Here is a 26,071-nt window from a genome sequence, read left to right as displayed (position 1 = left end):
TTGACTGTAACTCAAGAGGTAAAGTGGGTTGCTAATCAGAGGGCTAACAGTTCAGCCCATTAATCTACCTGCAGTGTCCACAGGAAAGCACTTCAAGTTTGGCAAGGGATTGGCTGTCATTTCTGTGCATATGTGTGTGTGTGTGTGTGTGTGTGTGTGTGTGTGACAGGGTGAGTATGAGGCAAACATTGTAAAGCCTTTTGTTAAGGTTTATGTAAACCGTTAAATTAAGGCTGGTTATATGGTTTCTATGTCTACTTGCACACACCAGTTTTAATTAGCAGACATGCATGCATATTTCCATCAGATTCAGTTGTGCTTTAGATGCCCATGCATAGGCATGTAATTATTCTACAGTACATGGTTGAGGTGTGGATAATAGATATTTGTTGAAAAGTCTCTTCTCCAGACATTTTGTTTTTCTACTCCTTGACTTTTTTTTCTTCCTTTCCTTTTTTTTTTTAATGGAAACTTATCCAGGTAGGTGTGTAGTCACCATGCCCATATAGTCTAATTCCAAATATTTGAACTGTGCACAGTCAACCACAGACAGGACCTGTTGGTCCTTTGAGGACTAGTGCAGATGACAATGAACACTTTTTGGTTTTAATGGGGAGTAAATGACTTGTTATGGGTTTACAAATAGAATGTGTCCAGATTTAATAAGACTAGTAAGACCTGAATTACCATGCTTCCTTGTACCAGATGGTTAGGAGTGTCATCCAGAGAGCTTTGCATATTCTCCAACCCACCACAGAGAGTCTCTCACAAGTCCGAATGGCTTTCCATTAACCAACATATCCAGTTGTATCAAATATATTTCCTAATGTAATAATAGAATAATAAAATATTTTCTAGACTCCATACAAAATCCCCAAATAAATTAATTGTTTGGCACTGTCTTTATACCATATAAATATATGATTAAGTTATTATGAATAAGAAAAACAAGCAATTACAAAGTTGATCAGTAGTTTGGCAATAATTTATCAGTACAGGGTGAATGTGTTTCCTACTCACTGAGTTTTTAGACACGCTTTATTACCTTGTGTTACATTATAGCTCTAAATCGAGGAAGGGATTGAGAGATGGCGACTGTGATGACTATAGCATATGATTTACATAATTTTAGTCCTCATCAAACCATTCAGTGTTCTCTCATTGACTCAGGGAGGTACTGTCATCTTGTATGGGACTATCATAGCATAGGACTGCTATCCACACAAAAATAAAAAGAATAAATTGGTGATTACTCAGAACAAGTTTGTATGGATTTGCAATGACCTTTCACTCTAAGGGAACAACTAGGCCAAATAAATGCTAGTAAAAATCTTCTCACAGCATAACAAAGTCATTTCATCCCTTCACTGAATTAATTTTGTTTTAACTGTATTGTACAACGCCTCTGTACATTCTTTTTTTAAAAAAGATGTCTGACTTAAACAGTCAGACAGTTAATGGTCCATATACCCGACTTGACGTATTAAAAAAAATTGGGATAATAGGCATGTTTGCAACCTGTCTATTCATATGATATGAATGATGTTAACATATCACAGCTAGCAACATCATCATAATAACTTACATCAAACATGTTCTCAATGTAGAGCTCATCATTGACCCGATCTCGGAGGATGTCCTGGTTCTGCCGAACAAAAGTGATGTAGGTGTCTGCCAGATCCATACCTGGTTTCTGCAGGACAGAGGACAAAGACATGCCTGAGGACTATTCTTGTAGCAGTAGAGGATGGATTTGCAGAACAATGTCAGAAATACACAGCAACTACTGCAGTGTTTAAATGTTAATATGGTTGATGGTCCACAACAAAGCAAATGTATAGCCGAGATGATCACATACGAGCTGTGCACAATGACCTCAGGCCTTCTGAGCAATTAGGTTTGAAATTCAGCCATATTGTTTTTTGTTTTTATTAGAGTGAAGTGGAATACCACCCCACTATAATAATGGAAAACATGCAGCAGTATACAGAAAGGTCCAGACATTGTACTTAGAAGCTTCTTTAACTAAACAGCCTGTCCATGAGAGTGTCATGGTCAATGAGTTTTTGTGTCTTCCTGTGCAAAACTGGTCTTCAGTTCTGATCACCACACCTGATCCTCATTTATTATCACCTCGCGAAGTATATGTCCTCCAGGTTTTCCTTTGTTCAGGGCCAGTTCATTGAAGGCGTTTCCTTGCGATTCTCTGTCGGCTTGTCAGTCTGTTAGCCAGTCCACTGATTTCTCCACCTGTTAGTCTTTCAGTCAGTAAATCCATTGTTTACTCTTTTGGTCTGTTTTTGCTCATCCTGTCTCGGCAGCACCTTTATTTACTTTTTTTAATCAACGCAACCAAGACCATCTCTGCCTGCCTTCGCCTCCTTTCTCTGGAAGTCCTGCATTTGGGTCTAAACCTCAGTAAGACGTAACCTAGACAGAGTACCTTTCACTCTTCATGGGACATTTAACTAGCCCGGCACATTATTTTCAACAGTTAGTGAGGTAATATGAAAATTCTTATGAAAGGTCTTATGTGGCAAGAAGTTGCAATTTCTCTCCAACACTTTAAAGGGAGTTGAGAATAACTTTAAGGCAATAAGCAGGATGGGTCTCAGAAGAAGAACACAGATGATATGATGTTGTGCATACTGTGTGTGAAATGTTGTTAAAAACTCTGCAGTGACTGTTTGTTACCAGTACTCTGCATACATTTTATTGTCTACTTTTCATATTGGTATGTCTTGTTGAAAGTTGATTGAGGTGGGTTGATTAAAGTAGAGTTTTTTCACTGTTTGAAGTCTCACAGTTTTTTATTTGGCAAATTATGTGTGTTTAGGCTCATACACGGTACAATTTAATTAAGGACAACACTCACCGATTCCCCAACAATCCAGGGAATAGATGTTCATCACCTGCTACAACCTGGGTGAAAACAGGAGGGAAAAAAATCTACTCTTTAGGAGAAGCAAGAAAAGCTGAAGGAGCTGTTACACTGGGGGAAAGTTCATGCCACTGAAGCAGAGAAGTGTTTATTCATACTCCCTGCTGTCAGGGGAGATTACAACTGTAATCCCTGTTGTAATTGCCTTGAAATGTTACACACCTGCTGGTACTGCTGAGCATGAGCAAACAGAAGACGCAAACGCCGAGGAAAACTTTGCAGTTTTCAAGTGAAGCTGAAAGCCTGTTTCATGCATCCTTCTGACTCTTCCTTAGGTGATGCAACAGACTTGCCAACTCTCATTTCCCTACATTAGCGGGCGCGGGTGACACTTCATAATTTGTGGCTGATTGCTCAGGCTCCACGGATGCCTGGTGCCCAGGTTTTGGCTCCTGGCAGGATAGCTCTCGTGAATGCTAGGTCACTAGTCAACAAAACATTCAATCCGAAGGATTTCTTTACTTCTCAAGGTTTAGATTTTATGTGCATTACTGAAACTAGGATGACTATTGGTGAGGCCAGTGCTTTTTGGGAGCTTTTACCACCTGATTGTACATATTTTAGCTGTCCAAGGACATAAGGTCGCGGAGGTGGTATTGACACCGTTTACAGGAAGAACTTTAGTTTTAAACAGATCACACCCACTGCCTAACAAAGACTTTATTGATAACTTTACTGATCTATTGGCAGTAATATCGCTCAGTATGATCGAGTCTTAATAGTTAGGGATTTTAATATCCATGTGTGTTGTCCTCTAAAGCCGTTGGTCAAAGACTTTTTAAATCTCATTGACTTTTCTTTGTCTGGTCCTACAAAAGAATATGGACACACTCTTGATCTTGTTTTAACAAATGGTTTTACTGTTTGTAACCTTGAAGTTTGTGAGACTGTTTTCAGACCACATGTCTGTTGTATTTGACATGCCTCTCCCTTGTCATATGTTTAAACCTTGAGCGCCTGGACGACGCTGTTGTGTTGTTAACTCTTCCACTGCTGCTCAGTTCTCAACTCAGCAATAAACACAACTGCACCTCTGTATTTTGATTCAGATATTGAGCATCTATCCTCTCAATTTAATTTTATGTGCTTAACAATATTAAATACAGTGGCTATACTAAAGACGAAGCTTTCCAAACCCAAACCTGGTTAAATGACACTGCCAGGGCAGTTGATGCATAGATGCAGGAGAGCTGAGTGAAAGTGGAAGAAGGATAATTCATAGGTATCTTTCCAGATACTGAGGGACAGCTGACGTTTTTGTTATCAGAGAGTAGTGAAATCTGTGAATATTTTTGCCTCCAATTGTCACAACTTGTTTAAGATAATAAACTGTCCTCGATGCCCCACAATCAGCCTGCCTGGAGAGCTCAAATGAAGTGTATGAGAACTTTATGAGCTTGTTCACGAATAAGGCTGCAAGCATCAGGGCCAACTTTCATGATTCTTCTTGTGAACCCTCCATCTCTTTCACATGTTCTGTTGTTTTTGACCAGTTTGAACTTTCTTTGTTGGAGTGAGTCTTTCTTTGTTGGACGAAATAATTGGTCATTTAAAGTCTATTGGGTCTCCCAGTGATCCAATCAAACCTTTAAAGAGGTTCTTTCAAACATAGCAAAACCATTTAGATTCCAATGGATGCAAAATCTGCGATTGCTAATGGAGGAAGAGGTCACGTTGTCTAGTCTATACACAGAGTACTTGCAGCAGCATTACATCTAAAGAAAGGTGGAAAGACACTGAAAGCTCCAGCTAAAGCCTATTTGCTCATATACACATAGGGGAAGAAATACTGTTCGTCAAGGTCTGCTGCCATTGTCCCATGTTGTATGTACTGTGTAAGATGGTGTTGCATTTTGTTGTTCCTGCAAGTTATTGTCAGAGAAGCGAATGATTCATGTGAACAGGGGTTTAATACACATGCTAGCACAAAAAAAATTGTGTGGTAAAAATTGGTCAAATGAATAGCTTCATTATCTGGTAGGCTATCTTGGTTGCTGATTCAAGACTGTGATCAGCTAACTGCTGCCTTTTGGGACTCTCTTGCTTGGTGCAACTAATAAACTCACCAACTAAATCCGGCTAAGAGCTCTCTAATTGTTGTGATTTTAACAAACGTATTCCACAAATTCTCTGCAGCTGGAAATTTTTGGAGTTGTATGTGTGAAACCCTGTAAGATGCCAAAGAGCAAACCCTGTATTATTTGAGAAACAATTTTTATTGAACAGGCTTTTTTACATGCTGTTTATAATAGTGATCTGAGTCTTGCCTCTCTCATGGCTGGTGTTGATTTAGCATAGAAGTATATTAAAACCACCTTTCTGTCTATCTGTGCTTAACACACTCCTTTTAGAAGATTCAGGATTAATGATAAAGACAACCCCTGGTTTACTGAAAGTATCTTCACCCTCGTAATACAAAGAGATGCTGCCTGGGCCAAAGCAAAGAAAACATATAATCCTTTGGATTGGACAACATACAGAACGTTAAGAAATAAATGTACAAACACCTGATTAGAAATGTAACTATAATCTAAACATGATAAATGAAAACCTGAATCATCCTGCTACATTCTGGAACCTAGTTAAATCCTCTTCAGGTAACATATTGCCCACCACTCTTCCTTAGCATCTGAAAGCAAATCAAAGTGTGGTCAAGGGCAGCACCAATATTGCTGATACTTTTAATATTCATTTTATTTTTGCAGGCTCAGTCTTAGATTCTAGTAATACTGGGATACAAATTGGAAAAAAGAACTCTGAGCCAATCTCAGGTTGTCCTTGCTCAGCTTCAGTTTCTCTCCTATTTCCGTTTCATTGAGTTTAGACTGCAAAAAGTCACCCAGGAAATCTGATATGGTTGAACCATACTTTTTTAAAATTGCTGCTGATTTTATTGTTGAACCTATTACATCTATTTTCAATTTGAGCCTCTCTGCCAGTGTCTGACACCTGTCATAATGAGACCGAACAGCCCATATCAAGGGGTCCGGTACTCCATACTCCCGGAGCACCCCCCACAGGACTCCCCGAGGGACACGCCTTCTCCAAGTCCACAAAACACATGTAGACCGGTTGGGCGAACTAACATGCACCCTCCAGGACCCTGCTGAGGGTGCAGAACTGGTCCACTGTTCCACGACCAGGACGAAAACCACACTGCACCTCATGAATCCGAGATTCGACTGTCCGACGGATCCTCCTCTCCAGTACCCCCGAATAGACCTTACCAGGGAGGCTGAGGAGTGTGATCCCCATGTAGTTGGAACACACCCTCCGCTCCCCCTTTTTAAAGAGAGGGACCACCACCCCGATCTGCCAGTCCAGAGGCACTGTCCCCGTTGTCCACGCAATGTTGCAGAGATGTGTCAGCCAAGACAGTCCTACAACTTCCAGAGCCTTGAGGAACTCCGGATGGACCTCATTGCCACCGTGGAGCTTTATGACCACCTCAGCAACCTCAGCCCTAGAAATGGGAGGCCCCACATCCGATCTCTCCAACTCTGCTTCCTCATCGGAAGGCGTGTTGGTAGGATTTAGGAGGTCCTCGAAGTATTCCCCCCACTGACTCACAACGTCCCTAGATGAGGTCAGCAGAGCCCCATCCCCACCATACACAGTGTTGACGGTGCACCACTTGTGGACCAGAATCTCTTTGAGGCCATCCGGAAGTTGTTTTCCATGGCCTCATCGAACTCCTCCCAAGCCCGAGTTTTTGCCTCAGCAACAGTCTGTCGGTACCCATCAGCTGCTTCCAGAGTCCCACTGGCCAAAAAGGTCCGATAGGACTCCTTCTTCAGCTTGACGACTTCCCACTGGTGGACACCAGCAGGTTTGGGTGTTGCTGCCAAGACAGGCACCGACCACCTTACAGCCTCCAGTCAGCCGCCTCAACAATGGAGGCATGTAACATGGCCCAATCGGACTCAATGTCACCCACCTCTCCCAGAACATGGTTGAAGCTCTGCCGGAGGTGGGAGTTAAAGCTCCTTCTGACAGTGGATTCCACCACACGTTCCCAGCAGACCCTAACAATACATTTGGGCCAGCCAGGTCTGATCGGCATCCTCCCCCACCAGCGGAGCCAACTCACCATCAAGTGGTGATCAGTTGACAGCTCCGCCCATCTCATCACACAAGTGTCCAGGACATATGGCTGCAAGTCTGACGATACAACCACAAAGTCATACATATGGATACCCTTATGCCTGAACATGGTGTTCGTTATGGACAGTCCATGACAAGCACAGAAGTTCAACAACAGAAGACCACTCTGATGCAGATTGGGGGGGGGTTCCCTCCCAGTCACACCCTTCCAGGTCTCACTGTCATTGCCCATGTGAGCATTAAAGTCTCCCAGCAGAATGAAGGAGTCTCCTGCAGGAGCACTCTCCAGTGCCTCCTCCAGGGACTCCAAAAAGGGTGGGTACTCTGAACTGCTGTTTGGTACATAAGCACAAAAAACAGTCAGGACCCGTCCCCCCACCCACACTGATCTGCACCTCTCACCACGGGCAACTCCAGAGTGAAAGAGAGTCCAACCCCTCTCAAGGAGACTGGTTCCAGAGCCCAAGCTGTGCGTCGAGGTGAGTCTGACTATATCTAGCTACTACTCAGCCTCGTGCACCAGTTCAGGCTCCTTCCCCAACAGAGAGGTTCAATGTCATTTTATTTTCTGTTTTTATAAATGAGTTGGGACAGTGACTGAATCACAATTTCATGCTGATGATACAATGATTTATACAGTAGCACTTTCTTTGAATCAAGCCTAAACTAAAAAAAAAGACCAAATTTATGACTTACTTGTTCCCACCTTACAACAGTTTTTTTCTATTTTTATGTTAAATTCATAGAATAAATAAAAGTAAACATTTAGTTTGTACACTTACTTTTAATGTTTGACACAGCTTTGTCCTAAATTGAACTTATTTTTTCATTTAAAAAAATGCATCCTAATTGCAGCCAGAAAGAAAACAATACAGGGCTCATTTCTCTCTGTGATTATGGTGAAATTATCTACATGCAAGCATCTTCATCCTTACTGAAAAAAATGGATTTGGCAAATCATGCTGCATTACACTTTGTAACAAATTCTGGCTCACGCAGTCACCACTGGACTTTGTATAACACTTTAGGGTGTCTTTCTAAAACCAGAGAAGAAAAATGCACATGCTGCCGTTTATTGCTTTGTTAGGTAAATTACCATATCACACCAGGCAGTATGATACTACTGTAGGTCTATAGCTAAACCTCTTTTAAATGTTCCTAGGGTTTACTCAGAGCTGGGTATAACAACTTTCTCCTTCAATGCTCTTTATGTATTGAATGAGCTTAAAAATATCATCAACTTACACTCCCTCTTTACATACTCTTAAAGGTGTTTTAAAACCTTTTTGAAGGAAACCTTTTGCTGTTTTAACCAGAAGCAAATTATGTTGATTTTAGTTTGTATGGACCCCTTTCTTATTTGATTTGATTAGAATGTTTTAACTTCCTGTGTCATATTTTTACTAACACTTGAAACAGTCAATTTTTAAGTTGACATTTTTTCTTTTACTGTGTTCTTGGCCAGCACTCCCTGGGAGAAAATATCTTGTATCTCAATGGGACTTTCCTGGCTAAAAAAAAGAAATGATTAAATAGATGGTTAAACAACATTTACATTTTTCAGTAGCACAAAAGCACAAAAGTGGGAAAAATAAAACAAAAGCAATTTGGGGGAAGATATAGAAAAAGCTAATAACAAAGGCTAATGTAATAAAAAAGTGACAGTGTGAAAAAGGTTTGAAAAAGCTAAAGCACAGCCACTATGAAATGGAAAACACAACCCTGTAAAAGCAAAACCTATTGAAAAATAAAGCTATAGCAAATTCTATATACAAATCAATAACTAAAAATATTTCCACATCTATTTATTTAGAAATATTTTCAACATTTTCTTATTTTCACATTTATTCTTTTAGTTCATTCTTCTTTGTGTTTCCAAAAAAATTTCCTTTTCTTTTACAGATTTGTTTCAGACTCCATGATCTTGACCTGAATCTAGTTTAAATAAACATCCACATCCTTCAACACAGACAACTATAAGCAAGTCTTCACAAAGGAATTAACTTTGGTTCTTTCCTCTGTGTTTCCAGTGAGTCCTCCTGAAAAACTCATGAACATAGACCTGAATTTAAAAGTGCATCTGGCACCAGGACACCCTAGTTTTCAGACTGATGATTGAATTTTTGAGTCATATAATCAGCCCTGTCTTGGACATTTGAGTGATGAGAGGAGTTGAGCTGTCAACTGATCACTAACTGGTGCAGAGTTAGATCACGTGGTAGGGGAGGAGGGACGATTTTTGAAAGGCTCGGAGCACCCAAGCATTTAGTAAGGGTGTGCTGGGAATGGTTGGCAGTTGCCCAAATCCAGGAAATCCTCATCTTCCATTCCCAGCAGAACTTTCCCCCATTCCAAGGGGGGCAAGGGACGCTAAGTCGGAAAAGAATATGTTCCAGACCTCCATTGATGAGGCGGCTGTACAAGGTAGTTAGTGTTTGTCATGTTGGCAATCCCAGAATCTGATGGTGGCAAGCTGAGGTTAAAGGAGCTGTCAGACTGAAAAAGGTTACAGTGTCTACAGTCTACAGAGCTTGGTTAGCTCATGAGACTCCGGAGACAGCTGACAGGCACCAACAGGCAAAATTCTGGCATTTGCAGAAGTAAAAACTTATATTTGGGAGGAGTCACACTTTAGGTGGTGAAAAAAAACAACTCTGCAGCGGCAAGGCCCCAGGGGTGGATAAGATCTGTCCTGAGTAATTTAAGGTCCTAGATTGCATGGAGGTCCTGGACAGTTCCTTGAAACTGGAAGACTAGGATGGTGGTGCTTCTTTTCATAAAGGTGTTGGAGAGAAAAGTTTAGCAGATAGTTAAACCCGAGTACCACAGCGAGGAATGTGGTTTTCATCCTGGTTGTGGAACATGTACCTATTCTTCTGATTTGTGGACTTAGAGAAGACTTATGACCATGTCCATTGTGGTGTCCTGTGGGAAATACTCTGTAACATAGGTCACCATGTCATCCACAAATGCAGGTTAAAGCACTATCATACAAAAAGTAAGCCACATGGGAACACGAGCTACAAGTACAAGTGTCTTTTACTGGGTCAAAACTCCTTTAAAATGCATAAAGGCAAAGTGAAAAACTGTTCTGTACTGTTCTGTTCTGTACTGGAATCAAAATGAAAAATCTTTTTGGAAATTATGGACACCTCTTCCTTCAGACTAAAGCTGTTTCACAGCTCGGGCCCTAATAAAGAACTCACACACACACACACACACACACACAATTCCCTTAGCGCTCATCTCAGTCATTAAACTCCCTTCTATGTTGTCCTGACAAGTTGACAAAGCAGCCTGACAGATCCATCAGAGACATCGGCACAGTTCCAGCCACCAGGATTAAAACTTAACACGAGAGGAAAGAAAGACAGACAGTGGGAAGAAGGAAAAAAATATTAAAGCAGCTCAGTGTTCTTGTCACGCTCTCTCCTCTTACTCTATTTTGCCTGGTTCATTGTTTCTTTACTTGTAGCCAAACATCAGTAATCCCATCTGCGTCCATCAGGATAACTGACACCAGGTTGGCTATCGATGTTTTGAAACTCAAAAAACTGAGTATGAAATAGTCCAGTTTGAGAAATACAGGGAGAGGTAGAACACTAAAGTGGTGGGAGGAAGAGGAGCCCTGTTGATAATCAGTGGTTAGCAGTGGAGAAGGGCAGTGAAAAGAGAAAGTAAATAAATACCATAATGGGTTATTTTTCCTGATTAGATAAATGTAATTTCTGCTAGGTGCACTAGTTTGTCTAAATATGTGTGCCACAGTGTACCTCTGTAATTTCAACCAACTATTTGTGTGATGTAATCATTTTATCATTAATCCACCATTTCAGAGTCAAGTCAACTTAAAAAAAAAAAGAAAAGAAATATCAGCATTTTTTTTTTAAGGAAAACCACATTTCATATTAATCATCATCATCATCTCTGAAAATGAATACCCCACATTATGGTAAAATGGTGAGATGTCGTTCACATGGGACACAACATTAATTCTATGTATTTTAGCTGTCAAAAGTTGCACAGATATTCCAGTACAGATTAAATTAAATCCTCCATAAAATCATAAAATCTGTCATCTTATGTAAAAAATATAAGTGCTTGAATCTTTCATAACAGATTAACAAACCTACTATCATACAAAAATACATTTTGGAGATAAAACCTGTACGATGCATATATCTGTAGTAGTGTTTCAATCTGTAGATTCAAACGATTAATGTTGGAAGCTGTGTGTTAAGATATTTAAGTCAGTGTCAGGTCTTTAGTGTCACTGACTTTATTTATTTAGAGGACTGTATTGTGCTAAAAATGGTGAGGAGCCAGCAGATGGTGATCACTCTTCCAATATTTGTGTTTCAGCTTTGCCAGCATGGATTTGTTTGATATGAGAATGTGTGACTGACAGTCACTGTTTTTTTGGCTGTGCAAGTGTGAACATGTCCAGCTGAATATGCAAATTCAGGTTTTAAAGCACGTTGGCACTGACCTCAATTATTAGACCCTGCAGTTATGTGGACCTTTTTGTTATAGTTTGTTGTCACCTGATAAATTTGGGGGGGGCTGACATCGTGATGTATCTGGTGGCACCTCAGATGCTTACACTCTTTGGAATTACTAGCTCATCTTTGCTCACTGAATGTCATTAAATATTTTCCCATAGTGACACGGTTCATATTGTAACATGCACCAGCATTTACTGTGTTCAGTATTCTAATGAGGGACTTCAAAGTCCATGTGGGCAAAGATGGAGTGACCGGGAGGAACCCTGATCTGAACCCTGAACCCTGGACATTTAGATTTTAGTGATAGTAAAAGATGAAAAACTAGAATAAACTGTCATGAGTAGAAAAAAAAGTGTTCAAAAATTATTATGTTATGAGTCCCCTTTCACCATTAATTGTTCAAGTGAAATAGAAATAACAGTATTAAGTGACAAGTCAGTTAAATGTAAAAATCTAATAAAAAGTGACATTCTTTCATCTTTCATCTCGAATTAAAGAGAAGTAGAAGGTTAAGGATGAAAGCTTTATCTTTTTGTGAAAAGGGAGGAGGAGCCATAGACCAAGGAGTCTCAGCTGCTCCACTTTCTGTTCTTCAACCCACAAGAGGCTTACCTGTGTCAGGTTTCCTCTACATAAAAGACCAATAGGCCAAGGTAGCCGTTACATTATAATTACATGGGAGGAGGCGGCTGGGAAGGAAGTCTGGATGGGAACCAGAGAGCATAATCAAATAGTTGGGAAGTATCACAACAGGGCAGGGGATCAAAAAGGTCAAATAAGGTTGTTTTGCTCCTCTTATTCAATATCAAATTAATTGATGAAGAGTGTTAACATATTTGCCATTAAAACACCAATATGTTTTAATAAACCCTTTTCTTTGGCATTTTGTAACTGTGAATTATCTGCAACTGCAACTTTGATTCACTTTATCACACTCTCAGTAGGATTACAGTATACAATTTTTTTACTCCATTCATACAGCCCTAGGAACAACATAAAACCTTAAAAAGTGAAACGCTTTAAAGCTGTAACATACTGGTCGTTGTGATTAATCTTTAATCTTGATTCATACCGCAGCATTCCTCCATCAATACTCCCACTGCTTGTGTTAATGATAGGCAACCACATGGAGCTCACACTGAATAGATGCATGAGGCTAAAGGACAGTGATCATTTCATTCAAGTTTATTTAAAGAAAATGGTTATGTCCTTGATGGTGATAAAAAAAGCGGCTTTATATTACACAGGTCTAAAGAAGAAATAGCACTGCTGGCTTTAACGATTACTTCATGTTAATAGCATTTGTGTGAATGGACTTTTTAAAAAAAAAATTCAATTGTTTATATTGAGCTTAGGTCAGAGAATCTAAATCTTTTATTGCCAGGCAACTACAGTCATACATTTGTTTTATTTTCTTTGCTATAATGAAAAGGTAGCTAAATATGCCTTAAGATAAATGTAAAAATGTTGCACCCTTAACATCTAAATTGAACATAAATAGTTTTAATTCCACTTTTGACATCTGTATCAAAGACTAAATATTCAAAGAATGAAATCCTGAGATCGGAAGACAACCACAGACAAAACTTTAAGATGGTATGACAAATATGCTTTGATCTTTCAAGACTGCAAGTATGTGGTCAGTCTTTGTTTTTACAATACCTAACCATATCAACCATACAATATAAGATTAAAGTAATGGCTCAGCTGAATACATTTCATAACAAAAAGGTTAAATGCTGTAGACTTGAAAAAAAAGTTTGCTTTCTTAAATCTGTGTGGTATATTCGAAGATTAATCGACCAGGTTACTATAGCTTAGTGCAAATACTCGAAAAAGCGTCTCTTCCTCTGTATAAATGTAAGATTCCTTCTTTAAGCACTTAAAATGCTCAATAATAAAATTGTTGAGCCATGTCTGTTTTGTTTTATACAAATCAATAGTGTAAATTCAGAATCACTTGCAAGTAGATTCTAAGAATATAACTTCCTGATGGACAGAATACAGTTCTCATAAAGTGAGATATCAGGTTGTTTTGTCTGTTTTTGTTTTCTTGCTGACAAGATTTACATTGCATTCAGAATGTATCCAAGTACCTACATAATTTAGGATTTGGTAATGAACATATCTGTCTATACAAGGTGTCAAAGCTGCCTGTTAGTTGAAGAGCTCAATGATAGGACTGAGTCAAAGCAATATAGCTCCTGTCAGGCATCATAGTGGATAAGATGAGTAAGCATATGGCTCAATACATGAGCGGGGCACATAGGGGAATTGGGAATAAACCAGAGGAGCTAAAGACTGTAAGATCAGGCAAACAATTTGTGCACCTCCTGGCTTGACTACAAGTAAGCCTATGACTCATTGCTTCACACATGAATACTGGAATGCTTGGAGCTCTACAACATCAACAGGACACTGAGAACCTTCATTAGAAACTCAATGGGAATGTGGAAGATAACCCTGGAGGCCAATTCCAAGCCAATTGCACAACTGAAAATCAAGTGTGGTATCTACCAAGGAGATGCTCTGTCCCCACTGCTGTTCTGCAAAGACCTGAACCCCCTCAGCCACATCATCACAAAGAGTGGCTCTGGATACCGGTTCCGAAGTGGAGCAACCATCAGCTACCTCCTCGACATGGACGAAATAAAGCTGTAAGCCAAGACTAAGCAAGACATCGCCTCACTGATACACTAAGATATACAATAAGGCTACTGGGATGTCATTTGGACTAGATAAATGCAGCTGAATGATATTAAAAGGTGACAAGGTGCTCACTGAAGGGGTAGAACTACCAGAGGGCACCATGGCAGATGTTGAAGACAGCTACAAATACTTTGGTATCCTACAGGTAAATAGCAACCATGAAGAGACTACAAGGAAGACAGTCAAAACCAAACACCTACAAAGAATGAGGCAAGTCCTGAAGAGTCAGAGGGAAGAACAAAGTCCGTGCCATCAACACATACGTCCTACCAGTCATCAGATGTCCCACTGGTATAATAACCTGGTCAAAGGAGGAGATAGAAGCCACTGACAATAAAGCTCCTAACAATGCAGGTTTCACCAGTTGAGCGTCAGAGCCATTATTAAAAAGTTGAAACTATGTGGGAATTGAAGGCAGCAGTGGTATGTATACACACACACACACACACACACACACACACACACACACACACATATCTATATACCAGTGTTTCCACAAGAAAAAAATTGGCACCAGTCACGTGACTGGCAGGTTAGAAATGATAATTGATATGCAGGTTATAAAATAATTATATCAAAGCATGTCAATTAATAATCCTTTTTATTGAAAAGTATAGGCTGTATCAAATGAAATGACTGCCGTCAATTGACCACATAAATTCTAAAATAAATATTGCCCAAGCCTGCACTCATGGCCTACATAAAGAACATAAAGAAACTGAAGGCCTATTCTCAGATACAACAATTTGCAAACATAAAACACAGCCGGACAGGCTCATTTCATTATCATGCGGCGTGCTGACAACTTGATATAATAATAATAAATAGTCTGCTGCTTTGCAAACAAACTGAAAAAGAATCTCTTAACACATTTTCTTTTTTTCTTTTACTTTTTACGCATTTTCGCGTGTGTGAAATGTGTGAAATGTGCTGCAGCTGTTTTAAAATCAAATGTGTGCATTGTCTCCGTGCAGCTTGAAAAGCGCATCAGTCTTTGCTCTCCCCCAGACGACTTCGCTGTGCAGTTTTGATGCGATTCTGCAGAGAGAGGTTCGTTGGAGACGAGGATCACAGAGGCTATCTTGGCCAGTTTAGCCCACTCGGTGTAGATGTCGCTGAAATCTCGAATGAGAACTTCACAGGCTGTTGAGAAGTTTAAGCCTCCGTAACTGCAGGGCGCTGTCATTACAGCAATAGTGTCTCGCTTGTGTGTGTGTTGTATTTATTTATTATAATTTTTTTTTTTTTAAAGAATAAAATTCAAATTGTGCTCGGACTTCGGCAGAGAGTAGACTAATTTTTGTTTGGGGCAGGAGGAGACTTATGTTTCACAATGCACTGTTTCTGCCAGAGTTTGCACCTACAGCACAAGGACTGTTACAGACTGGTGCAGGTGTTGGTATCGGCAACAAAATGAAGTGAAGCATGGCAGTATTTCACTCATGTGGACAACTAAGTCTTAATACACATTATTCGGGATGAAGCTAGCTAGTATGAGTCCCTTACTAAACCGTCACATAAATATGTTGGGCTTCCGGAGCAAAAACACCAGATGGAAAGATAATGAAAAAAGATTTGTTTTGTTGTAGCTAAATGCTTGTGTGACAGCAAACGACATGTACAAATAACTGCTATGATGATTAATGTTAGTTTAATGATGACTTTATGACTAATCGACTTTAATTGACTTGATTAGTCAACCTCAAAACTCAAGCCAAAAGTCAATGATCAACTTAGTAGTTGTGTCATGAGACCTAATGCCATACAACTTGAACATTTGGGTAAAGAGAGGGGCAGAGCTGTCAACCTATTGGTGAGTTGGATCCATTGGTGGATGAATCCAAGGCTGCTAGACAGGCCTGGTAAAAGGCCAAAAAGGAAATGAGTGGGACGTGGGAACATCTAGTGGAGGCCTGTGTTCATGGGCGTAACGGGTGTGGGGTATGTGTGGGACATCTCACCGCACTTCCTGTATCTGTGCCTTCTGTCCCCAGCACTTTTTTCAGCCATTTCAACCCTTTAATCCGTTATTAATGTAGTAACGTGTTTTTCCAAGCCGTCTTTAAACGCATTTTTTGCGTACATGAGTGTACACATGCTAACGAAAGCATCCGGTGGATCACCAACAGCAGGAGACGTGCTGCTGAGCAGTGCTGCACAGTGTATTATAATCACGTTCAGCAAATCAGCCAGTGCCAGCAAAAGGCAAAAAACCTTGCACAGTTTTTCCAAACAAACCGAGTAAATAATGCTGGTGCATGTAGATAATGTTAGCTAAATGTTGACTAGTTAATAAATGCCAATATATCAAATTTAGTGAACAAGAATACTAATGTTGTTTTTACCTATGTTACATCTGTTGCTAGTTAGTTCATGCTAGGAATAAACCCATTCCTCTTTAATTTCTGTGCAGAACTTATGCTCACTATTGCTTTCCACATAATTTAAAGACATCTTTATTGCCACTGTACATTAGAAAGAGCAGAGTCAGGGAGGGAACCCAGTCTCCCCTGGAAAGATTATTCCTTAAACTTGAAACGCTGGAACGACCGATTGTTGAACCTTGGATTCAGTAAGAGCTGTGTGGTTTTTGCCCATGTCCTGGAACAGTGGACCAGGTCTTCACCTTTGAGTTGCTGAGGGACGTGTTGGGAGTTCGACTATCCTGTCTACATGTGATTTATTGACTTAGAGAAACCTTTGACTGTGTTCCCCAATGAACTTTGTGGGGGATCCTGCGGGAATACGGGGTACTGGATTAACTTCTGTGGGCTATTCAGTCCCAGTAAACCAAAACAAGAACAGTATCTGGATTTTTGGCAGAAAGTCGAGGTTGTATAAATTGCATGCTGGAATTCACCAGGACTGGCCAGCCCTTGTCACCAATACTGTTTGTGTTTTTCATGGACAGGATCTCAAGACCTAGTCGAGGAAAGGAGCACATCTGGTTTGGGGAAACTCAGGGTTGCATCCCTGCTTCTTGCAGACACTATAGTTCTGTTGTGTTCTAAAGCCAGGACCTTTTATGCACACTTGAGTTATTTGCAGCTGTGTGTGAGGTGGCTGGGATGACATTCAGAGCCTCCAAAGGCTCCGGGGCAATGGTTCTCAATGAGACAAAAGGGCTTCCTCTGGGTCAGAGATGAGTCTCTTTCTCAAGTTGAAGAGTTTAAGCATCACTGGATCTTTTTCACCTGTGATAGCAAGTTGGAGGACAGATGGTTTGGGGCTTTGTCAGTAAAAAACAACGCTGTGCGTTATTTATAAGTATGTATAAGTATGTATAAGTTATGTATAAGTTATGTATGTATATATATATATATATACATATAAATAGATAGATAGATAGATCTATAACTTCATATAGATATACTGTATATAGGTATATTTTCCATTTTTCCTGAATGCAGTGCTTGAATGTAGAAAGAAGCACAAATATGTGATGGACACAGTGAAGAATTAAAAAAAAGGAAGATGGAGTTAGAGGGACTAAGAATAGGAAGAAGAAGAGAAATTATACTGAAGTTCAGCTGCAAAGATCTTGTTCCCTGAGAACTGCAGCCAACAGTTTAGGCTCTATTTTTTGGTAACAAAAACACTGCTACTCACTGTGAAAGAAAGAATTGAGGAGAAGAATGTCCCTTCATCATATCTTGAGAGCTTGGAGAGGACACCATCTAAAACCAAAGTAAACTGGGGTGGGGTGGGGTGAGGTGGGGTCGGAGACACATATTATGAACTTGTTGATAATAATTAAAGTAAACATATTGTTAATATGTTGTTCTTACAACACTCTTTAGAATGACATACATAAAAAAGTTAATGAAAGAAACAATACATGTTTAAAAAGATTAACAGAAATTTCAACATGATAATTTAAAAAGGCAAGGCTGGACCTCATTACAAAGATGAATGAACAAATAAAATAAAGACTATAGAACAACAAGAGGACTTGTTTGGAGAGCAACATTTTATTTACCTTACAGATTAGGGAAGAAATCATTTCTTTGAATGCCTCATCAATTAGAACATCAATTTTGGAGTGGTACTGTTGCTGTTACAGCGGTGGTGCCGGAGACATGTTGGTGGTGAAGATGTATGTTTGTGGAGTAGATAGGAAGGAGGAAGAAAAAGGCAATATTTAATTATTTTCATGAAAATGATGGAATACAAAACTTAATAAAAAGGATTCCTTGCCTGATACACAAGAGTATTGTCTGTGCTGTAAAAGACAGAAAGTAAAATCTACAACACTCTCTGTGAACAGTCCTCATGCACAATTGTGCACAAACATACATAGACAACCTCCCAACACGACGAGGCATGAAAAACCACCCCATCCATGTCGCACTGCTGAGTTAAGCAGCTAATAGGATGTATTGTGTTGCTGAATAACATTCCTGTTTGCTGTTTAAAAGCGAAGGAATCTGAAGGATACTTTTTGTGCATCTCCCTACAATTAGAGCAGCCTTGTATTCCTCTAAAGCACCGGTCCAGCTGCGAAGACCAAAGACTCACACAAGATTCAATTAATCTGCCATTTCATGTCTCGTTTTCCCCACCCCTCCACCCTGAAAAAATATTCATGGCACCTTTTCTCTTGAAAAAATAAGAGGGGAAAAAAGGCTGGGGCTGAGTGCTGAATGACAGCAGCAGCAGGGGAGTTCATCTCTGGGCAACAATGCCCTTTCATTGGCTGTCTAAAGAGTACCCAAATTAAAAATTTCAATCAACAAAGCACACAGATCGCTGACAAACTGCAGGTCTGGGGAGGTCACTGCCAAATTTATTACCCCCCCTCACTGCCCTCCACAAGTCGGCACTGGCAGTTCTCTTTCAGCTGAATCTTTCTGGCTTATCTTAAAGGCTTTTTCTCTCTCATCTTTTACCTCTAAATCCATTCCTGATGCCTTTTTCCTATAGTGATGTTCATAAGCAAGCAAGGAAGAGAAGAAAATGTTTGGTATGTCATGAAAACAACAACTCAAGTGAACAATTAATTAATTTGAACGATGTTGTTTTGATTCTTGAGCTATTGTCCCTGCTGTCAGATCTGCAAGTTTTTTAGATCTAACTCATGTGAAAATTTTAAGACATTTGAGCAGGTGTGAAAGCTTATCCGAACTCTGGTGCAGACCAAGCAAGCAAACTGGTCCGCCTGAAAATGTGGGTCTCGGTTTGTTTGCAAGTGAATCATGGTGCATTTCGCTTACAGTGGCAAATATAAATGGACTATCCAGTGAACCAGAGAGGATGTGACATACCTAGCTCGGCATCTTTAACCACAACAGCACATCAATGGTCTCTCGCTCGCTGCCATCTTTTTCGGTACTGCTGCATTTGTCTCACGTACAGCAACATGCAGGATAGATTGCTATCTGCTGCTCATACTGGGCAGCTTTTTATGAAGAAGCAATTAAGTTTGCACAAAAAAGTAAAAACAAAAACTCCAAGATTGCATAAATATGGTGTTGCTCCATTGTTGTGAACAAACCGGCTAAAGGGAATGGATTTCTGTTTTCGGTCCTGGCCAATTGATGAGCTGGGTTATCCTCTCCCTCAAGCTCTTTTCCTTCCTGATCAGTGTTTATTTTGGCCAATTTGTGGTTTTCATGGACAGGATCTCAAGACCTAGTCGAGGAAAGGAGCACATCTGGTTTGGGCCCAAACAAGCAGCTGTTGTAACTTTAAAATGCTGTAAAGGCAGTTTGGTCCACATTCAAAAGTGAAATGTGAAAGTGAACCAAACCAAATGAAGGCGTGACAGTTTTCAGGATTCTCCACCCAATCAAACTGTCTCCCAGACTAGTGATGACGAGATGAAGCCTCATGAAGCACTGAAGCTTTCCATCCAAGTACTTCAAAAATAGGTCGAAGCTTCACAGCGATCAATTTGCTTGACTGCGTCATCAAGTGGACAATAAATGTAAAGCAGGTGGTGATTAAAATGACAACGTGGCTTCACTATGTCGTCCACCATAATAATAATAATGATTATAATAATAATTATTAATATTATTGTACTTATTATACTTAATATATATGCTTTTTATTTTGTGTTCTTGTAGCTATGTTACAAGACTGAATCAATGGGGAATTAATTAAGTATCTCTATTCTGTTTCAGAGAATTATCAGCAGGTTAAAAGATCAGCTCAAAATGCTCCCAGACAGAAGAAAATGTCCACTTTCTGGCTGGCTCCATAACAAAAAGGTAGCTAGCTATGAACAATAAGTTTGCACCATAAGGTTCTAATTCCACAAAATGTGAGGGTAGATCCATTGCGTTTCGCTGGCACTTATATTTCGAATTACGCACGAAGCCTTCCTGAACCAGTCACGTGGTACGGCTGGTTCACGAGGCCTCAACGTCATCACATACGTCATCAACACACGTCATCAACACACGCTTCAATATTTGTTTTAATCTGTAACTCAAGCTCTATCACAGAGAGGTGATAATCTTTGGGACTATCAAGTGGGATATTTAATTGACGTGTGGTATGTGTTCAAACAAGACTTTTAATGATGGAGAGATCATGTGGGAGAACTGTATGATTAAAAACAAGTAATGAAAAGATGGAGGGACTTACCCATTGTTTGTCACTCTGGAACGTGCAGAACAGATGGACACGAGGAGCAGGAAAGAACATGAGACAACAAAAATAAGTCAAACAGTGTGAGCTTTCATGTTACATTAAAAAAACAAATATTTCCTCAATTATTTATTCAACCTTTAAATCTTGGCTAACTAATACCATTGGCTGCAAACAAAAGATGTCAATAAAATAATGCATACATCAAACGTTAAGTTGCATAAAACAAACACAGCATTACAGGTATATTACAACATTTAAGAATAAGTTGGGGGTATGGTAAAATTAAAAAAAACAACTCATATATAATACATTAGGACAACATGAACCCAAGAAACTTTGGGCTTAATTTAATTTCATTGATAATTATTATTGTACCTCCATCATTATTATCTCCTGTATATCAGGCTTGTAACACATTCCAAAAAAGTTGGGATGCGGCCATTTAGGCCAACAATGACTGTAAGTTCAAATAAAAATATAGTATAGATATACAAATATAGTATTGCATAAAAGTCCTGAGCCATAACATATTTCTTTATATATTACCTGAAAAAAGGGTTATGGGTCCAGTAATTTGTAGAAACATGCAGATATAAATGGAAATATAGTATGTAACGCAAAAAACAAAGTATGCTCAATTTAAACAAGTTCTAAAGTAAATATTTGATATGAAAACCTTCTTCAATAAATGTTGAATATTCTTCAACAGATAACAATAATGTTCAGGTCTGGTCTGACCTGAGTCAGGTCTGACCGTGACTCTCTAATAGGATCCCAATAACCTGATAATGTGATCAGCATAACGTAATATAAGATGATACAGAACATGGTAACTGCTGTTGTTCTTGAAACTTCTCCTTGAAGCAACAAAGTAGCCACAAGTAAATGGACTTGTACTTGTATAGCGCTTTTCTAGTCTAACTAACCACTCAAAGCGCTTCTAACATTAAATGCCACATTCACCCACTCATACAGCACATCTTAAGATACACATAACTACGTGCTTGGATACGTCAGGAGGCAATGTGGGGTTCAGTGTCTTGCCCAAGGACGATTCGACATATAGCCTGGGGAAGCCAGAGTTGAACCACCGACCTTCTGATTGGTGGGTGACTGCTCTTCCCCCCTGAGCTACAGCCACCCCTCCACATTAGAAGTGGAGCCTTGTAGTGTGAAAACCTTATGTGGCTTTCTCTCATGTTTTCTTATCTTATCATGTTTTAGGCACAGTACTTGTTGCCTCCTTGTGAGAGGAATTGTAGGTCTTGTCAGTGTTTTCATACTGTCTCAATACTGTTATCATTTTAATCACCAAGTAAGAACTTTGCCTGAAAAAATGCAAGGGTTTTTATGAGGGTTAAAACAGTTTCAGTAACTAGTTTCACTCAAGCTTGCTTTTCTTGTGAATACTACATTGACATTTTTTTCATCATTGTGCAATTCAGAACTAAATTATATAACACAGCAAACAAAACACAGAATGGTTCAATATCTTGGGTGTATTGATTAACCAACAACATTGTGAGAAAGAAGTAAAACTAGAGACTATGGGGAAGTTTGTTATCTTCTAACACTAAAATAATTCTTTATATGTTAGACAACACACTTTCCCCCTCTTTAACAAACTTTCCCTCCATTTTTTGTGTAACCATTATAACAGATTTTGTAATATATACAACACCTGCTGAGACCATTTAGTGTCTGTCTGATGTCGTTCATTTCAGGCTTAAAGGTGTTTCTGTTGAGGCCTATGAGCCCACACTGTGTAAATCTGACACAGAAGAGTCCTGACTAAATGTCCATGTACGACAAGTTCGAAGTAAGAACGTGATGATTGACTGTCTCTATCCACCAACCTGTGAGAAAGATTTCTACTTACTTTGGGTTGACAGTGACCCTGTGCACATATAGAGTAAAAGCATTGGGGAGAAAAAATTAGTATTAGTTTGCTATTAACTTAACACAAAATATAGTTAAAGATGAGTAGTTTTATAAGTACCAGGGAATATAAAAATTAAATTTCATGCTAATCAATATGTTAGACTGTAATATAGTTAAGGGATGCTAAAAATATGGTGGTATTCAAATGTTAATAGCAACATTATACGAAAATACATGCTTTTTTCTTTTACACAAATGATGTCCTATAAATTAAACTTCACAGAAGTTATTCTATCTTCACTAATCTTTTCCCTATTGCTTTTAATTGTAGTTTTTAACTTTTTCTATCATAGTCATAACCTTGACACAAATATTTAATCTTAGGTGTCATGTTGTCCAACACCAGACAGAAATTTTATTGTGACACAGAATAAAACAGTAATTGTGAGTATTTAGACCCTGACGTACTATTCAGTTGGAGTCCAAGTGCTTCTCAAATTGACATCTTTAAAAATCAAACATGTATAAACCAGCTGAAAGAAAACTTGTTTAAAAGAAATCCTTTTAAACAAGTTTATCTTTTAAAAGCTCACAAGAAAAAGTCATTTTTCATTCAAACACTGAAAATCTATCTGCCAAGGTTATTCAGATGTTGGACTATTTAGCCAGAATGAATTTCATTCTGAAAAACTGAATCATTTAAGGCAACATGGTGTCAAACTGAGGTTTGTTGAAGACTTCATGGAATTATTCTATCTCAAGTAGACAGCTGTAAAATGTCCAGAATTTAGTCATTTATATTTTCATTGAATGTTATGTTGGATGCCATCAAGCACTCATCATGTTTCTGCTGAAATGTTTCACAATTTTAGAGAAAAAAAAAGTAAATTTGGCATATGATAATAAATTTGATCCATGTTTTTCCTGTCATGGCTTCTAATTTTAGATCACAATAGTAGTGGGATAATGAACATGCTTATGTGTAGTATGGATGTTGCATCCCTTGACTTGCATCTTTATAAAAGGCTGGCTCTGTCCTGGGGGTCCAGCTGGACTCTTTGTTGGTGGTGTCAGAGAGGAGGATGCTGTGTAAACTGCACAGCATCCTGGACAACCACACTTACCCTCTCCACCAGGTGCTTACCTCCCACAGAAGCAGCTTCAGCAACAGACTCATTCCACCTCTTTGTAGGACTGAACGCCAGAGGAAGTCCTTTCTGCCTGTGGCCATCAGACTGTTTAATTCATCTATCTCAGGTCGAGAGAGGATTAGTGGAAACACTGCGTCCTGAGGTCAAATACCAAATGACACTTTACAATGACAACATTGTTCCATAACTGTTGCACAGCAATTTCCCTCTGGATAAATAAAGCCTCTTGAATCTAACGCCTCGTGTCAGTGCCCCTTCATATAACTATAAGTGATGGCCTTCACTAGCTGCGTGGCTTGGCCGACTCCTGCCAGCTGCCAGCACCAAATTACAAAATCTTTACAAAAGTCTCCAAAATAATGTTTCTATTCCAGTAACTGTGCTGAATTTAAGAGGTTCACAGTTATATGGGCAGATATACAATTAGTTTCAAAATTTAATTAGGATTAAATTCAACATCATAAAACCCTGGAAGCATGTTTTTTTTAACAAATTAACAGTTACTTTATTTCTGAATGCAAATGCTATTTCGTCAACAATTTTCATAACTTCTCTGCTTGAGTATACTGAAAAAAACTGGAAAATTATTCAACACAGCTTACATGCCTTTTTACTAAGCAACAACAATGACTGCCAGTAAAGTGGACAGCTTTCTCTGTTTTTGTGAAGTGAACATATGACAGCATGTCAAAACTGCAGTTTTCCATGGCACACGTAAGACAAGGTAGATAGATCTGTCTCTTTACAGAAGAAAATACCCTGACAAAAGCAGCTGCTATCCAGTGTCATTATGATCCCACGGTAGCACATGGGTAGATGCTTTGAAGACCCTGGGCCTACTCTGACAGTTGTCTCCTCTTCATTTTCTGGCTCTGCTTGACTCAGATAGGCTCATTATAGGACAACAAGCATAGTTACACTCTATCACTGTGTCCAGCCTGCTGACTGGATGTAAATTAGATTTTCACATGGAAAAAAAACCCTGCTGAAGCACACATTTCATATCCAACTTTTCTTTTTTAAATTGTTGTGTATTTTGCATGCATTAAATGTCAGGGTAATTACTTCATTATTTTCAGTTTGTTTCTGGTCCAGTTTTCTTTCTGGTTTTCACCAGTGATCAGCACTTCAATCTCATACTTTATGAACTTTCTCTTCTCCTATGCAACAGGGGTTGCCAATTTTTGGAAGGAAAAGAATGTGGAATAGATTGTTTTATTCATATGCACTCACTTTAACATTCAGTGAGATTTATAATGAAAGGTGCACAGGATCAGGTGTGTCCACCTGTCTAATCCTTGTCTCATGTACTTTTAAGTTTTTGACGGTGCCTTCTTTTAGTATGAAAGTTGTGCTGTCTTTCATACATGAGGCCCTAAGTAATTATTTCAGTGCCCCAAAACAGCAACTAAGTAGAATGTCCCGTGATATCAAAGGTAGCTTGTTAAAGTTTTTTTTAAATATTTCTTATTATGAGTTTGTATGTTCTCCCCGTGTATGTGTGGGTTCTCTCTGGGTACTCCAGCTTCCTCCTACCGCTTCCTCCCACTGCCCAAAAACATGCATGTTAGATTAAATGGTGTCTCTAAATTGACAGCAGTAGTAAGTGTGAGTATGCACGGTTGCTTGTCTGTGTGGCTCTGCGATGGAATGGCAACCTGTGCAGGGTGTACCCTGCCCCTTGCCCAATGAAAGCTGGGATAGAGTAGAAGAAATGGAATAGAAAAATACTTTATTCATCCCCAAGTGGGGGAAATTCAAAATTAGTCAAGTAACTCAATATTTTTTCTTAAATTTTTTTTTTTTTTTTTTTTTTTTTACAAAGATTGTATATTAGATAATAACAAAAATAATAATAACTATAAATGAATACATAAATGAATAGATTTGAGAAAAACAAAGTCAGCAGTCACTTATGGCTGTGGGAACAAAGGACCTCCTGAACCTCTCAGTCCTGCAGCGCAGTGAGATGAGCCTCTCACTGCAGCTGCTTCTCTGTCCTGCCCGGATGCTGTGGAGAGGATGTTTATTATTATCCAAAACAGAATATAATTTCCTCCTCATCCATTGCTCCACCACAGAGTTGAGAGGGTCTAGCCTTCTGCCTACCACAGAACCAGCCTTTTTCACCAGTTTGTCCAGACGCCTACAGTTTTTGTCTGTTGTGCGACTCCCCCAGCAGA

At 39.2% G+C, this 26,071-nt stretch overlaps 1 protein-coding gene across 1 annotated transcript in view; it reads right to left on the bottom strand.

Annotated features, from left to right (window-relative positions):
• Positions 1-26,071, bottom strand: part of cadps2 (Ca++-dependent secretion activator 2) — a 197,867-nt gene that overhangs the window by 9,393 nt on the left and 162,403 nt on the right. Inside the window, exons 23-26 of the mRNA XM_072386456.1 lie at positions 20,851-20,865; positions 18,239-18,313; positions 17,869-17,952; positions 1,586-1,693 (exon numbers count right to left, since the gene is read on the bottom strand). Coding sequence (XP_072242557.1) covers positions 1,586-1,693; positions 17,869-17,952; positions 18,239-18,313; positions 20,851-20,865 — 282 coding nt within the window. The remainder of the gene's footprint in view (positions 1-1,585; positions 1,694-17,868; positions 17,953-18,238; positions 18,314-20,850; positions 20,866-26,071) is intronic.

This window comes from Leuresthes tenuis, unplaced genomic scaffold (genome assembly GCF_036924035.1).
Source record: "Leuresthes tenuis unplaced genomic scaffold, fLeuTen1.0.hap1 SCAF_5, whole genome shotgun sequence".
Classification (NCBI taxonomy): domain Eukaryota; kingdom Metazoa; phylum Chordata; class Actinopteri; order Atheriniformes; family Atherinopsidae; genus Leuresthes; species Leuresthes tenuis.
This window is presented reverse-complemented; position numbering and strand designations above follow the sequence as displayed.